The 16,074-nt window shown below is 46.0% G+C and overlaps 1 protein-coding gene across 4 annotated transcripts in view; it reads right to left on the bottom strand.

Annotated features, from left to right (window-relative positions):
* Nucleotides 1-16,074, bottom strand: part of DAAM1 (dishevelled associated activator of morphogenesis 1) — an 896,952-nt gene that overhangs the window by 206,019 nt on the left and 674,859 nt on the right. For all 4 annotated transcript variants that reach the window (XM_069638889.1, XM_069638892.1, XM_069638891.1 and 1 more), the window contains one exon: nt 13,653-13,747. In XM_069638889.1, the coding sequence (XP_069494990.1) occupies nt 13,653-13,747 (95 nt within the window). The remainder of the gene's footprint in view (nt 1-13,652; nt 13,748-16,074) is intronic.

Genomic DNA, 16,074 nt, shown 5'->3' with positions numbered 1-16,074 from the left:
TGTTAGAGATGTTTTTGGATCTGCAGGTATGCAACTTTATCCAGACTTTTGAGTAAAAATGGTACCGTTGTAATGGGGCGGTAGTTGGTGGCGATAAGTGGGTTTAAGGTTTGCTTCTTCAAAAGAGGGAGAACCCAGGATTGTTTGAGATTGACTGGGACGGTGCCAGAGGCAAAAGAGGCGTTAATCAATTTGGAAATGAATGGGGGGGGTTAGCGGGGGGGGAAGAGGTCTCTCGCGGCCTCTTATGATGTGTGCTGGATCAGAGATATTTGTATTCGGTGGGGGAGAGTGAGTAGGTTGAGGTAAGTTCAGAGAATCTTTCTTATTTTTTATTTTGGTTTGAAGAGTATTTATTTTATTGGTTAGGGCTTGTATCTCTGAACACCAGTTCTTGTTTTTAATGCAGATATCAGGTGTGGAGATGGGGGACTCTAGTTCTCTTAGGATTGTGAATAATTCCTTCATACTAGAGTTGGAGTTGGCTATACGTTCATTATAGGAGTTTTTTTGCCTGGCAGATTTCTTTTTTATAATGTGATGCGGTAGACGTTAGCTTCTTTTTATTCTCATTTGAAGGGCGGAGCCGCCAGTCAGTTTCACATTTTCTTTTTAACAGTAGCAGGTCCTTTAATTGTGGAGTGAACCACTTATTAAGGTGTGATTTAGCTTTACTAGCTCTCAGTTTGAGAGGGGCGACTTTGTCCAAGGTAGAGAGCATGATCGTATTATATTCTTGCACCAAAGTACTTGGGTCAAGGTTGTCTGGCAGAGAGTTTAGGGTGGGTAGAATATTAGGGATGACACTGTCCACTGTTATATTCTTTTTCACTCTGGTTAGACAGGGTGGTGCTACTTGAGGAGCTATGAATAACGGTTTGTTAGTAGAAAGTGTCAAGAGCACGAGGGTGTGGTCAGTCCAGGATAGGGGAGAAATAGAGGTCATAGTAGCTATACAGTTGTGGTCGGCTACCCAGTCCAAGGTTCTACCCTTGGTATGGGTGGGAGCGTTCACTTTTTGTGTTAATCTTAATGCATTGAGGGAATTTACTATTTGTAGGGCCTGTTTATCCAAGGGATCATTGAGGCCCAAGTTAAAGTCACCAAGCAACAGTACTTGGGAGGTGGGTTTGAGATTACTAGCAATTACGTTATGCAGGTCTTCCTCAAATGTGCCAATGGGCCCAGGGTGGCTGTAAATTGCATGCATAGTGAGTGATTGGGAGTTCTTTAGTGGTAGCTTTATAGAGAGGGATTCACATGATTGCAGGTCTTGGGGGGAAGCTATTCTCATAGTTCGACTCTCTCTGGATATGATAGCTATTCCACTGCCTCGGGCTCCAACTCTGTCTGGTCTAGAAATGGTATAGCCTTCTGGGACAGCTAACGTGAGTGCAGGTCCTGCGGCATTATGTAGCCACGATTCAGTTATGGCTAGGAAGTCTAGGCTGTCTTCTGTGATTAGGTCGGCTATGTCAATAGAATGAGCCACCAGAGACCTTGCATTAAGGAGAGCTCCTTTAAGGGAGTGTCTACTTTGCGGTTGGGCAAGAGGTAGGGCTGTTGGGGACCGATGCCTTGGAGATGTGTGTGGAAGCCCGAGTATCGAATACACAGCAAGTGGATGGGGTGGTGGGCCATTTGATACTAGTGGGTGTCGTAATGTGGTAACAATTAGTTTTCTTATTGGAAGGTGGTAGAGATCTGGTAAGAGGCTCGGAAATTTTGGGAAGTCTGGTGCGTAATTTAAGGTATTGTGCTGTTATAAATGGCACCAGGATAGGAGAAAGTGTGCAGTTTAACCTGGCACACAAGTCCCATTTTCCTCTGTGGTGCACACTTTGAAGTGTGCTGTCCACTGAACGGTTTACACTAAAGTGAACTCTCGGCCCTATAGATGGCTAAGGCAGCACTCTGCCAAATACACTGGCCCAGGACTAGCGCGGCGTTGAGGTATGACACACTCCCCTATGGCTGCTTACTTAGTTACCATGTTGCAGTTGCTGCAGTGTTCGGTGTAGGGCTGAGTGCAGGTGGTTGTTGCCTGTCTGCATAATTTTGCCTGTCTGTATAATTTTAAAGAGGTCATCCAAATCCTGTGAGGAGACTGGCCATTGCTGTGCCAGGAGCTTGGGTATTCAAGTGAAACAGCTTCCCCAATAGAATGAGAGAAAAAAAAAAGGAACCATGTGAGGGTGTAACTATTCTTGAAGGCAATTTGAGTTGCTACTTATTCCTTTTCAAAGCATGGATGCCACTGCAGGCTATGCCCTCACGTCCAGCGTCGTGCTGGTTACATTGCTTGGATGATCTCTTGTTGTAACGCTCACCTGATTCCCGCAGAGGCGCCGGTCTTGACTGGGTGAATGCCGTGTCTTCAAAGGTGATGTGTAACACACGGTTGGTTCCTCGGGCTGGACCTCTGTGCACTGTGTGTCTGACTCAGAGAGTAAGATGTCTGCAGATAGAAAATATGGGATTAATGAAATGGGGTTATTGGGTGCCTCTCTCCTCTTCCCTTTCTCTTCTCCTGTAGGACCCCAAAGGTTAACGATCTCACCTTAGGTAGGTGAACACCGAGCTCTCCATCTGCCTCGGGGGCAGGGTGCCGTAACCAGTTTCTTCACTGGATAAGGGTGCAGGCCTCTTGACCTCAGAGGACTGCTGTCCGTTGTTTACTGCACGAACGGTAAGTTCTGGGCACTTCAAATGTCTTAAAAGTCTTTAAGTGCGTAAGGCGTAGCTGCTGTGGAGCGGTGCCGAGGAGCACGTGAGTATGGCTTTTGACTTATGTAAAGTTCTTTTGTAATGATACCTCTTGTTTTGCAGGGTTCCGGCGATGGCGGATGGCGGGCTGAAGAGAGTTGAGGATCGAACCCGCGTGAGGAATAGAAGCGCTTGGAAGCACGTAAGTGAGCGCTTGTTGCCTGCTTCACGATGCGCACTGTCTCTTTTACCTTGCAGGTACAAGTTCGGAGCTTTAGAGAAGCTGAAGGGTGCTGGGATACCCGCTGATTTCGGCGTGGGAAGGAGTGATGGCACGTGAGTAGTAAAGTTGACCAATGTCTCTAAACGCACCTTCTTTTGTCTTTCAGATGCGGGAATGCAGCGCGAAGCCCTCCGGAGCGTGCGAAGAGTCGGTAAGCCTTTGTCTTTCAGATGCAGGTATGCAGCACGAGGCGTTGGTGACAGCCGCTGGACCAGGTAAGAGATGCGCTGCCACTGAAGAGCGTAGTGCTAACCTGTTCTTTCTTTGTCTTTAAAGGTGCTGCTGAAGACTGGATTCCAGGATGGTAAGCCTTTGTTCCCTTAGGCACAGGATCAGAAGACCCGGTGAGCGTTCTGCTGCAGAGAATGCAGAATAACGCAAAGCAAGATTCATCCATCGGGTGTGGTTTAAATAGCCTCCTGTAGTGCTTAGGTGTCTCCTTCCACGGCCTCGCCTGGGTAAGAAAAGAGTTCCTGCTTTCCAGAAGAGTTCCAGTGTTCTGAACCTAGGGAGTGGCTCCTGCCCCACCCAACAGGAAAAGTAGTCCCAAACAGAAGAGGATCAGGGGCTCAACTGGCAGGTAAGTAAGCAGCATGGTCTGCTGCAGGTAAGTCCACCCAAGCATTATGAGCCCGGCGCTTCCAGCGCTGGGACTGGGCATATTTATGAGCCTGGTGCCACTGGCGCCAGGACAGGGTCCAAAAGGTCCCAATTGGGACTGGCCGGCACCCGGAACCGGGGTTATGGGTCTGCTTCCAAGGGAGTTGGGTAAGTCCTGACCCTTTGGAAGCAGAGATCATGACAGCACCCCCCCCCCCTCAAGGCCCCTCCCAAACTGGGCTTCTCCGGGGGTTTTGGCTTGTTAGGAAATGTTCGATGAAATCTTTTGATTAGACGAGGCGCGTGGACATATTCTGCAGGTTCCCAGGACCTTTCTTGGGGGCCGTAACCTTTCCAGTCAATCAGGTAAAATAGTTTAGATTTGGAGATCTTAGAATCCAGGATACTTTTGACTTCAAACTCGAGTTCTCCATCAACTAGGATAGGTTTTGGAGATTTAGTTAGTCGGGTTTTAGGTTGCACGGGTTTTAGTAGAGAGACGTGGAAGACCGGGTGTATCTTCATGTGAGGGGGGCAAGTCCAACTTGACCGCTACCGGATTTACTATGGTAGTGATTGAATAGGGACCATGGTATCTTGGGTTGAATGTGCGTGGTCCTTTTAGAGGTAGATATTCGGTGGATAACCAGACTTGATCTCCTACTTGATATTGGGGGGCTTCCTTCCGATGTTGGTCTGCTCCTTTCTTGTATTTTTCTTTAGCCCTTTGAAGGTGAGAAACGGCTTCCTTAAAGGCTTGGGTGATAGTAGAATGCAGGTGGTCTACTGCTGGTGTTCCAAGATCTTGGAGTGGATCCAAATCCGAGGTTCGAGGGTGACTACCGTATAAAAGAAAGAACGGGGTCTTCCCGGTTCCCGAACGGACAGAGTTATTGTAGGCATATTCGGCTATCCAAAGGATATCTTTCCAAGTGTTTTCAGTTTGTTGCAGCATGCAGCGTAAATACTGTTCCAGAGTTTGATTGGTCCTCTCGGTTTGTCCGTCGGTTTGGGGGTGGTGGCTGGTCGAAAGTCTCACATCAATTTGAGCCGACCGACAGCAACTTCGCCAAAAATGAGAAATAAATTGACTTCCTCGATCCGAAATTAGAACCGAAGGAAAACCGTGCAGTCGGACGATGTTTTCGAGAAATTCTCGGGCCAGAGTTGCTGCTGATGGTAAGCCTTTGAGTGGAATGAAGTGCGCCATCTTGGAGAATAGGTCCACGATTACTAAGATCGTATTGTATCCGGAGCATGGAGGTAGATCGGTGATGAAGTCCATAGAAAGCGTATGCCAAGGGCGAGGTGGGATGTCAATAGGGCGTAAGAGGCCGGCTGGTTTTTCCTTTTGACTCTTGTTTTGGGCGCATACTCCACAGGACATTATAAAGTCTCTGATATCTTTTTTCCAAGACGGCCACCAGAAGTAGCGCTTGATCTTTTCCGAGGTTTTGGCCATACCGGGATGTCCTTCCATTAAAGAATCGTGATAACAGGAGATTACCTTTTTCTGTAAAGCTGTGCTGGGCAGGTATAACCGTCCTTGGAAATACAATAGATTGTCCTTCACCGTAAAGTCCTTTCCCTGCAGATGCCAATTCTGTATGTCTGCTGGAGTTACCAGTTGCCTGGCCTTATCCTTAACTTCTTCAATGGATTGTGTGGCGATTACACCCAGAATTCTTTGTTCAGGAATGATAGGTACAGGTTTAGGATTGATCAAGTGTTCTTCCACTCCCATCCGAGAAAGGGCGTCAGCTTTACCGTTTTTCGTACCAGGTCGGTAGGTAATTATGAAGTCAAACTCGGCAAAGAATAGTGCCCAACGGAGTTGCCTAGAGGATTGAGCTTTCGCGGTTTTCAAATATTGCAGGTTACGGTGATCTGTGATCACAGTAACGGTGTGTCGGGCCCCCAGAAGATAATGCCGCCAAGCCTTAAAGGCGGACTTGATAGCCAGAAGTTCCTTATCAGTAATAGTGTAATTGATTTCAGGAGGCGAGAATTTGCGGGACCAAAATGCCACGGGATGCAACTGATTGGTTACTGGGTCCTTTTGTGATAAAACTGCTCCCATGGCAAGACTGGAAGCATCAGTTTCAACAATGTAGGGGAGCTCTGGGCGAGGATGTTTTAAGATCGGCGCAGAGATAAATTTAGTCTTCAAATTCTGGAAAGCTTGTTCCGCCTCGGTAGACCATTCGAAACGTTTGTTTTTCTTTAACAGGGTGGTGATGGGCTGGACTATTCGAGAGAATTCGGGGATAAACCTGCGGTAAAAGTTAGCGAAGCCTAACATGCTTTGAACACCTTTTACGGAGGATGGCAAAGGCCACTTGAGAATTGCATCGACCTTCTTTGAATCCATACGCACTCCGCTAGGTGATAATATGAATCCCAAGAATTCAACTTCAGTCACGTTGAAAACACATTTTTCCAACTTAGCGAAAAGTTTGTGTTGACGCAACCTCTCGAGGACCATTTTCACGTGTTTCCGATGTTCAGTTTCCGATGAAGAATAAACGAGGATGTCGTCAATATAGACAACGACACACACATCTATGAGCTCTCTGAGGACGTTGTTCATAAAATATTGAAAGGCGGCCGGGGCATTGCAAAGTCCGAAGGGCATGACCTGATATTCAAATAGCCCATACTTGGTGCGGAAGGCCGTCTTCCATTCATCGCCCTCTTTCACTCGTACCAAGTGGTAGGCTCCTCTAAGATCCAGCTTTGTATATATGCATGCTTTTCTGACTTGGTCCAGGAGTTCAGGGATCAAAGGTAACGGATATCTATTCTTAACGGTGATCTGGTTCAGGGCGCGATAATCTATACAAGTTCTAAGGTCCCCTTCTTTTTTTGGAACGAAGAACAAAGCTGAGGAAGCAGGGGACTTGGAAGGACGGATAAACCCATTCGCTAGGTATTGATCCAGGTATTGTCGGAGGTGAAGATTCTCAGGCTCGGTGAGGGCATAAATTCTACTACAAGGAGGGGTAGATCCAGGTACCAGGTCTATCTGACAGTCATAAGACCTATGAGGAGGTAGAGAGTTAGCTTGATCCTTCCGGAAGACATCTTGGAATTCTAGGTATTCGGGAGGTAACTGGGGAACCTCCGAAGTAATTGCTGCCAGTGCAACATCAGATCGAGGGTAACAAATGGAGACACATTCTGGAAACTGAACCGTTCTTGCTCGCCAATCGATCTGAGGATTGTGCTTCTCTAACCAAGGAATTCCTAGAATAATCTGGAACTGAGGGGCCTTGATCACATCGAACACTATCTTCTCATAGTGTCCATCTTGACTTACGAACGTCACTTCTTGGGTGGTATGCGTTACTGGTCCGGAAGCTATCTCTGTACCATCCACCGTAGTAATGACGTCCTTTACAGCCTTTGGACAAAGAGTCAGATTCATCCTCAATACCATTTCATGATCCACATAATTGCCGATGGCACCGCTGTCGACGTAAGCTTCAATCGCATGTAATCGATCCGGATGTTCAGGGCTAATGAGGACCATAGGTATCACGAAACGCGAGGTCACGGAACTGGTTTTAACGCTCGGCAAGAGGACCTCTATTCTTGTCGGGCGAGGTCGTTTCCCTGCTCAGAGTTTGTGACCCTGGTAACTGCAGCTCCTACTGCCTTCTTGGCTGGTTTCACCAGACAGTCTCGAAGAAAGTGCCCCGAGTTTCCGCAATAGAGGCATAATTGCAGCTGTTTTCTCCTTTCCCGCTCCTTTTGGGTTAGTGGTCCTTTCAGGCCCCCTATTTGCATGGGTTCCCCGGAGTCTGCTCCTTTGATAGGAGTTGGTGGTTTGGAAAACACTCGAGCATCAAACTTGGAACGATCGGCCTTCCTGTTCTGTAGTCTGTGGTCTATTTGAACGACTAAGTCAATATAGTCCGAGCAGTCTTGCGGGGGATTCACTACTTGGGCTAACACATCTTTGAGCTCTCCACGTAGACCTCTATAAAACAGCGTAATCCTTTTGTCCTCAGGCCATTGGGTTTCCACTATCAGTCTGTTGAAAGATGCAATATAAGCCAAAAGGTCTTGATTACCCTGTCGTAATGAAAGGAGCTCATTGTCCAAGGCCTGCCCCAGTGAATGTCTTGCGAACAGTTTTTCCATGCTGAGCTGAAAAGCTTGAAAATCATGGAGAACCGGCTCATCCTGATTAACTAGAGGGATCGACCAATCTGCCGCACTGCCACTGAGGTACGAAAGCACGAAAGCTACCTTAGCTTGATCTGTTGGGAAGGCTGCTGGCCGGCATAAGAAGTGCAAGCGGCACTGATTAATGAATACTGCAAACCTCTTTGGGTCACCAGAAAATTGTTCGGGCGGAGCCAGAGGCACATTCCCGGGTAGGTTGATCTGCACTGGGTTCGTAGGGGTTGTTGAAGGATGATTTGCCCCTGATGCGGGCAACTGAGTTTGTCCGGCTTGTGACTCTAGCAATTGTCTAGCGAGATCATCTGTTCGCTCCTTGGAAATAATCAGTTCCCTTCTTAGAGCATTCGTTTCCTGGCGGGCTGCATGCACTTCTGCTCTTAGTTCCCCAAGTAACTGGGCTAGCTGGTCGGTATCCGAGGTTTCCATAGTGCCTGGGTGGGAGTTTTGCGGTGGGCTTTGCGTTCTGTAACGCTCACCCGATTCCCGCAGAGGCGCCGGTCTTGACTGGGTGAATGCCGTGTCTTCAAAGGTGATGTGTAACACACGGTTGGTTCCTCGGGCTGGACATCTGTGCACTGTGTGTCTGACTCGGAGAGTAAGATGTCTGCAGATAGAAAACATGGGATTAATGAACTGGGGTTATTGGGTGCCTCTCTCCTCTTCCCTTTCTCTTCTCCTGTAGGACCCCAAAGGTTAACGATCTCACCTTAGGTAGGTGAACGCTGAGCTCTCCATCTGCCTCGGGGGCAGGGTGCCGTAACCAGTTTCTTCACTGGATAAGGGTGCAGGCCTCTTGACCTCAGAGGACTGCTGTCCGTCGTTTACTGCACGAACGGTAAGTTCTGGGCACGTCAAATGTCTTAAAAGTCTTTAAGTGCGTAAGGCGTAGCTGCTGTGGAGCGGTGCCGAGGAGCACGTGAGTATGGCTTTTGACTTATGTAAAGTTCTTTTGTAATGATACCTCTTGTTTTGCAGGGTTCCGGCGATGGCGGATGGCGGGCTGAAGAGAGTTGAGGATCGAACCCGCGTGAGGAATAGAAGCGCTTGGAAGCACGTAAGTGAGCGCTTGTTGCCTGCTTCACGATGCGCACTGTCTCTTTTACCTTGCAGGTACAAGTTCGGAGCTTTAGAGAAGCTGAAGGGTGCTGGGATACCCGCTGATTTCGGCGTGGGAAGGAGTGATGGCACGTGAGTAGTAAAGTTGCCCAATGTCTCTAAACGCACCTTCTTTTATCTTTCAGATGCGGGAATGCAGCGCGAAGACCTCCGGAGCGTGCAAAGAGTCGGTAAGCCTTTGTCTTTCAGATGCAGGTATGCAGCGCGAGGCGTTGGTGACAGCCGCTGGACCAGGTAAGAGATGCGCTGCCACTGAAGACCGTAGTGCTAACCTGTTCTTTCTTTGTCTTTAAAGGTGCTGCTGAAGACTGGATTCCAGGATGGTAAGCCTTTGTTCCCTTAGGCACAGGATCAGAAGACACGGTGAGCGTTCTGCTGCAGAGAATGCAGAATAACGCAAAGCAAGATTCATCCATCGGGTGTGGTTTAAATAGCCTCCTGTAGTGCTTAGGTGTCTCCTTCCACGGCCTCGCCTGGGTAAGAAAAGAGTTCCTGCTTTCCAGAAGAGTTCCAGTGTTCTGAACCTAGGGAGTGGCTCCTGCCCCACCCAACAGGAAAAGTAGTCCCAAACAGAAGAGGATCAGGGGCTCAACTGGCAGGTAAGTAAGCAGCATGGTCTGCTGCAGGTAAGTCCACCCAAGCATTATGAGCCCAGCGCTTCCAGCGCTGGGACTGGGCATATTTATGAGCCTGGTGCCACTGGCGCCAGGACAGGGTCAAAAAGGTCCCAATTGGGACTGGCCGGCACCCGGAACCGGGGTTATGGGTCTGCTTCCAAGGGAGTTGGGTAAGTCCTGACCCTTTGGAAGCAGAGATCATGACACTTGTCGAGTCATTTCAGAAGGACCGCTCTCCAAGTCAGGGCAAGAGGTAATTTCTAAAGAACATTGGGCTAGCTAGTCCTCGTGCTCGGGGACTTTTTGGCCGATATTTGCCTTAATTGGGCCTATTGGTCGGATGCCTTTTTCCCTTCAGAGACCGTGCCCATATAATAAATTAGTTATCACAGTCATGCAACAGTGATAAGACTTAGTCTTATTTAGATAAGTAGGTAAATACTTTGTATTTTGTTAGCACTTCTATTAGGTCATGGGCAGCCTTGCATAGAAAAGAGTAAGAACTTTTGGCATGTTTGAAATGGTGTGGGATTTCTTGTTTAGGAATGTTGTGTCCAGGCTTTTATACTGTGGGTTGAAAGTCTTTTGTGATCGGTTATGCTCGTTTAAATGTGCACACCAATTTAGTAATTATTTTATTGTACATGATACGATAGGTTATTTATAACGCGCTTAAAACCCAAAGGTTTCTAAGCACAGACCCGGGGATCGAACCTGTGGTGCTCCGTGTCGTCTTGCTTCCAAGGCGAGTACGTTGCCCCCGAGCTATCCTCTTCCCCAGGTTATTAGGTACCAATTAAGTTACTAACATGGGTGTGAAAGACTTCGGAGTGTGGGGGTTTGGCTGTTTGTGTTGGGGTATGCTCGTTTGCCGTGTGTCTAGGTTTTTGGGTAGGTACGTGTGTACATCCCAGTGATGACTCAATTTTTGCTGCACTGCATTTCACGTCAGCTGTGCACGTAGCGATCAGATCAGTCAGGAGGGTAGTTGGCTTGGATGCATATTCTTTGTTCCATGATCAGACTCATGTGTAATAATTCTCTTTGTCTTGAATGTGCCTGCCAATATCTGTGATTGGGCTGCACATGCTCCTTTACGTTTATAGATGTAAACCTACGGTTATCAAAAGCTGTGTTTTCTGGTCAGCACCTGTTATGTCGGTGAGCTAACAAGTCCTTCCTGTGTGTTCTTGCTTAGCTTACAGCCTGTTTAGTCTCCTACTGTGTAACAGAGGCATTAGTCAGAGGTCCTTGTTGATTTAGGGTTAGGGGGCCCCAGTACTTTAAGAGCATGACCTATGTCTGATAGCCTGTGATGTTGTGTTGGCACCTGGTGATGTTTTGTGTTAACATTTGTGCTGCAGCAGCCCAGTTTGTTCACAGATTCTGTGCCCGGTGCCCTTCAAGTTGTATTGGCGGGGTGCATTCTCTTATACTGGTTGGGTGCTGGTGTGATTTTCTCATGTGTTATGCTTGCATCCTATTTAAGTGTCCGGTTTGGGGAGCTTTTCCTCTGTGTGAGCAAATTCTGGTACCATGTACCCGTTTGGATCTATATGCTGCTGCGTTACTTTTCATCTTCCAGTCGGTATGTTCACTTGACTTGCATATTTGGCCCGCAAGTGTTTAATATCTTTGACTAAATTAAGATGCTTGATTGAGCTGTCCTGTGCAAGTGCCAGACTTTCAACTCCCTGATATTACACAGAAACTGATGACTGGCAGCCCAACTTCCTCATTTCCCACACACTCCCCCAGCAGATAAGATGCATAGGGAAGAAGATTCAGTGGCGACTGTCAGAACAGAATAGTGTTATGGATATTCCCATAAGCATGTGGCGCGATGAATAGCTATGCAGAGAAAAGCCAGCAGTGTAGGAAAAGAGTTGAGGAGTAATCCATACCCAATTTTGCCTAAAGCTCTTCCCAATGTCAAGGTGCTTATGCACTCCTGCAGACCCACAATCTCACCAAGAGAGGCAGGTGACAAACACTGGCAGAAGAACTCTGTCAATGAGCAGGGAGAACTTGACTGACGACATGAGGACTTGGTTGTAGAGATCAGCCGTCACAGAGACCAGTACTAACGGACAAGGTGTTTCTTAGGGGTGACACCAGCCAAGGGGACGCAGACAAATGATTTTGCAAGGTGAAGGACATGGTGCCAGACTAAGCTTTTTTAGACTGTTTTTCACAGATGGCTATTCCTTCTGATGAGAGCTGGCCACGTTCAACTCTTCCAGTCCCTCTGAGCACCAAAGCCTCTGGAGTCATTGATCTGTGTGAGACGTTGAGCAGATACATGACAGCTAGTGCTACTGCTCGTCATACATGCATGGTGGCAGAATGCTGGTGCCCGAGTAAATAACAGTTCAGGAGAACATTGGCTGTGCGTTGACTCCCAAGGATTCTCTAATGCTACTAATCTATAAATCCATCCATGGCCTTTCCCCCACTGCTTTGGTGACTTCATCTCACAGTACTCTCATCTGAAAATCTATGCTCCATGTCTCTTCACAACCGATGAGTACCCTTGTACATCTTGTGACTCCTCCTGCATTCGCTCCTCTTTCTTACTTGCTCCACTCCACTAATATACAGACTCCCCAACCAAAGAACCCCTCTCTTCTGCGGAACTCTTCAAAATGCAGCACAAACTCCATCTGCTAATGATGGAATGAACCCCCAACACAAACCTTCCCATTTCCTATCCAAACTAACCGTCGATCTTCCTTTCCTGCATTCTGCCCTCAGCAACACGCTTATTTGTAAATGTGTAAATACAGGCTCAGGTTGTCAATTGTTAAAACTGTTAAATTTCCTTCATCACCCAATATGTGTCACTCAATCAAACAATGCTCTTATGTTAAGGCGCCTTACCCTAGGACTTCCCGCACTGCTACTGCCTAGGTTTTAAATAACTTCTGATCGAAATGACACCCAGTTCTTTTATAAATGACAAATGTAAATGCATTTGGGCCCAAGTAGATGATTACTAAGGAGGCTGGGTGCTCCCTTATTTAATGTAGCTAAGAGTAACTCGGCTGCTGTACATATTGTAAAAAAAAAAAAAAAAAAGTAATATTGTATACTTGCTGACTCATCTGGTTACTACAGAGGATCCAACATCCTTTACAATTACTTGGTAAGTAATTTGTTCTTTCCAAATAAACATTCATATTATTTAAAAAAATACATGGGCAACTCAAACTGAGAAGTCCTCACTGGACAAAGGCGTTCTGTAGCAGGCTGCCAAAACTAAGCTTTGTACCCACAGTGAGAGACGTGCTTGAATACAATATGTTGATAAGCCTAGGTTGCAGATTTTTTGCAAGATACATCCAAGCACCTACAGCAGACGGACAGACTTTGGACAACACTACTGTCAAGGTTAGAAGACACTATACATAGAAACAGAAACAAAAATTGTACCTGCTAACTTTGAACCACTTTCCATGAAAGTTCACCATATTTTGCAAGGCGCAGATATACTCACATCCCAACAGTAATGCCACCTTTCATGGGTTGTTTCTTATGAAAGATTAATCTTGTAAAATAGGTGTTTTTGCAAGGGATTTTCTAAATGAAGAGCATACGAAAAAGCCAGAACACTTCTTTCCACATTAGATGATGGGGCAGTGTTGCAGAATTGGCAGCGCACATGGGATTTTCCAGTAATCGGCCCACCCCACAGAACTGAAAAACTGTGGAGACAGCTTGGCAGGTGGATCAAGTGCCACAGTCGTATGAGCCACAGTGCTGAGCAGTGAGACTCTTGGTGCACCTGCCCAGCTGTCTGCACAGTTTCAAACCATGTAGAACAAAAAACTCATACCATGGTAGAACACAAAAATGAACAGAATGTACTTTGAAATAAGGTAGATGTTGTTGCACTTTTTGTAAGATGGCCTATCGAAGAGAAAGCAAGTTGTATATAAAGACAACTGAAAAACAACGTCTCTGCTGGAAGTAAAATACATGTTTTGTATTGCTTTGGAATTTGATTTTTTTTAACTGGCATGAGTCGGTTTGCAGTACGATTTTGATTCGAGTCGACAAAACACTGCAAAATCTTTTTTTTTAATTAAATTTGTAATCCTTTAATGAGTAATGTTTTCAAGAGATGGAATAAGAATTACCTCATCGGTTTCGTTCTTAGTGCAGTCTTCAAACTTTCTATTGTTTTATTTCTTTCCTCTTCATCCTCTTTCTCAAGAGCCAACAGTGTTTTTCTCTGTACATAGAAAAGTGAAGATACATATTAATTGGATTTTATTTCTTATGCAGCCGAAACCGTACTACTATAAAAGAGCAGAAAACTGTATAACATGAGGCTACTTGCCAAATTCTCATTTTCATATTTTTAAAAAATGAAATCCAGAAATGTTCATTATTCAATTGTGGAGTATTGAGGCACTGCACAACTTGAAAACATTCTTGAAAACATTGAAATTCTTCTAGACCTCACGAGAGAAAAGTATAACACTTAAGACTGCTGAGAGACATGCGAAACCCAGGTGTAAATTACAAAGAGCATAGACTTAAAGGCTGACCTTAAAAACGAACTGCAGCAAAACAGATAAAGTACAAATTCTGTAAAGGTAATGGTTGGTAGAAGGGAGTTATAAAGTTTAGTCTATTGTGGCGAAAACCGGTTTTACTCATGCACCAGGGCGCTTTCTTCAATGGACAGTTTATCGCTGAGCAGTCAATACGGCAGACAACATATTAGATAGCAAAAGCAACACCATACACCAATTCCTTATTATGATGCAAATATAAAACCTCATTTACAAATCAGAATAAAATGTGCTGAAGAAAGATTAGGCTTGTGCTCTGCGACCTCTGGTGTAGTAATGCAGAACTAGTGGTTGTGTGGGATCCAGGGTGTGTGGAAGGAGAAATCTAGAAGACTGATCGATTGGGCTGAGTGCAGAATGGGAAGCAGCGGCCTAAGGGACGAAATTAGGATGCAGGGTGGCAGTTGGATCACTTCACTCGCTCTAGCAGAATTATCATATATCCATAGTTAAGACACTTATGGGTCTTCCATCAAAAATCTACAAGAGGCTCTTTCAGTAATTTTACTCAAATGACAACACAGGGAGGTTCGGTGGGCACATGGTATTCTAAACGTATACAAGCAGCAGGAGAACAAGTTAATTACCCCTGGTAACGTTCTTTCGACTGGCTGTTCCTCCAACGTATTCCTCATCTTTGACATGTAATGCCCAGTTACAGCTGCTTCGGAAAAATCTTTTGGCAGAGGGCGCCATGCATCGATGGCGTCAATTCGATGTCCCTCGAAGGCCTCCGTCGAGGGTGACTTCATCCGAGGGTATATGTAGCATGCGCAGGTGCCTGTTGGCCTCAGTTCTGTTTTTCCCCTCCTCCTGAAGAACATATGCCCATAAATACAGGCATCACAGTACTCAGCCTTGGTGGACCGAAAGCTGTAATAGCATGGGAACTTCTACAGTGGGGTAGGTTGGAAGGGCGATGAGGAATATGTTGGAGGAACATCCAGTCAAAAGAACGTTACCAGGGTTAAGAAAATTGTTCTTCGAATGGATTGTGTCCTCCAACGTATTCCTCATCTTTGACAGACTTCCAAAGCAGTATCCATGATGGAAGGAGGTTGTAGAATTTGTATATTAAGGATTTTCAAGGGCAGAGTAAAGTACTGCATTGCCAAAAACGACATCTTGAGCATGGGAAGCATCCAGAGAATAACGCTTTGTAAGCGTGTGTATTGATGACCATGTTGCAGCATCACAGATATTGTTAATGTGGACAACCCTTTGGCTGTAGATGTAGCCATGCTCCTCGTGGAATGAGCTTGCAAACATTCAGGAGGGTCTTTGTCTGCCAGTCTGTAGCATTGAGATATGGTGAGAATGATCATCTAGACAAGGTCCGTTTGGAGACAGCCTGGCCGAGTTTGTGTCCTGCATATCCAATAAAGAGTCCACTCTCAATTTTGACATTCTGGAGATGTGAAATGTTAACGCTCTCCTAGGGTCCAACCTATAGAGCCTTTCCTCTTCCTTACTAGGATGAGGTGGAGGATAGAATGAAGGTAGAAAAATGTTCTGACTTAAATGAAAGTCCGAAACTATCTTTGGCAAGGAGGAGGGTTTTACCCTTAAAACAACCATGTCCTTATGGAATATGGTAAAAGGTGGCCTCGATGAAAGTGCCTTGAACTTGCTCACTCTACGGGCTGATGTTAGAGCTACCAATAGTATTGTCTTGAAGGTTAGCAACCTTAACGGACATGTGTGCATAGGTTCAAATGGAACACACATCAGGAATTTCAAAACCAGGTTAAGGTCCCAAACCAGCCCCTGAAAAGGAGATGGAGGGAACACAGAGAGCCCTTTCAGAAATTGAGTCATCAGTGGGATCTTAAAATAAGAGCATTCCTCTGATGAGTGCTTAAAGATATACAGAGCTGCCACGTAGCCCTTAATGGTGCCAACTCGAAGGCCCTTATTGGCCAAGGAAAGCAAAAAGGACAAAACATCCAGAGTTTTACAATGAAAAGGATCAACATTCTTT

This window comes from Ambystoma mexicanum, chromosome 14 (genome assembly GCF_040938575.1).
Source record: "Ambystoma mexicanum isolate Mex_15411 chromosome 14, UKY_AmexF1_1, whole genome shotgun sequence".
Lineage (NCBI taxonomy): Eukaryota > Metazoa > Chordata > Amphibia > Caudata > Ambystomatidae > Ambystoma > Ambystoma mexicanum.
The sequence above is the reverse complement of the archived record's forward strand: the minus strand, read 5'-3'. Positions and strand labels throughout refer to the sequence as shown.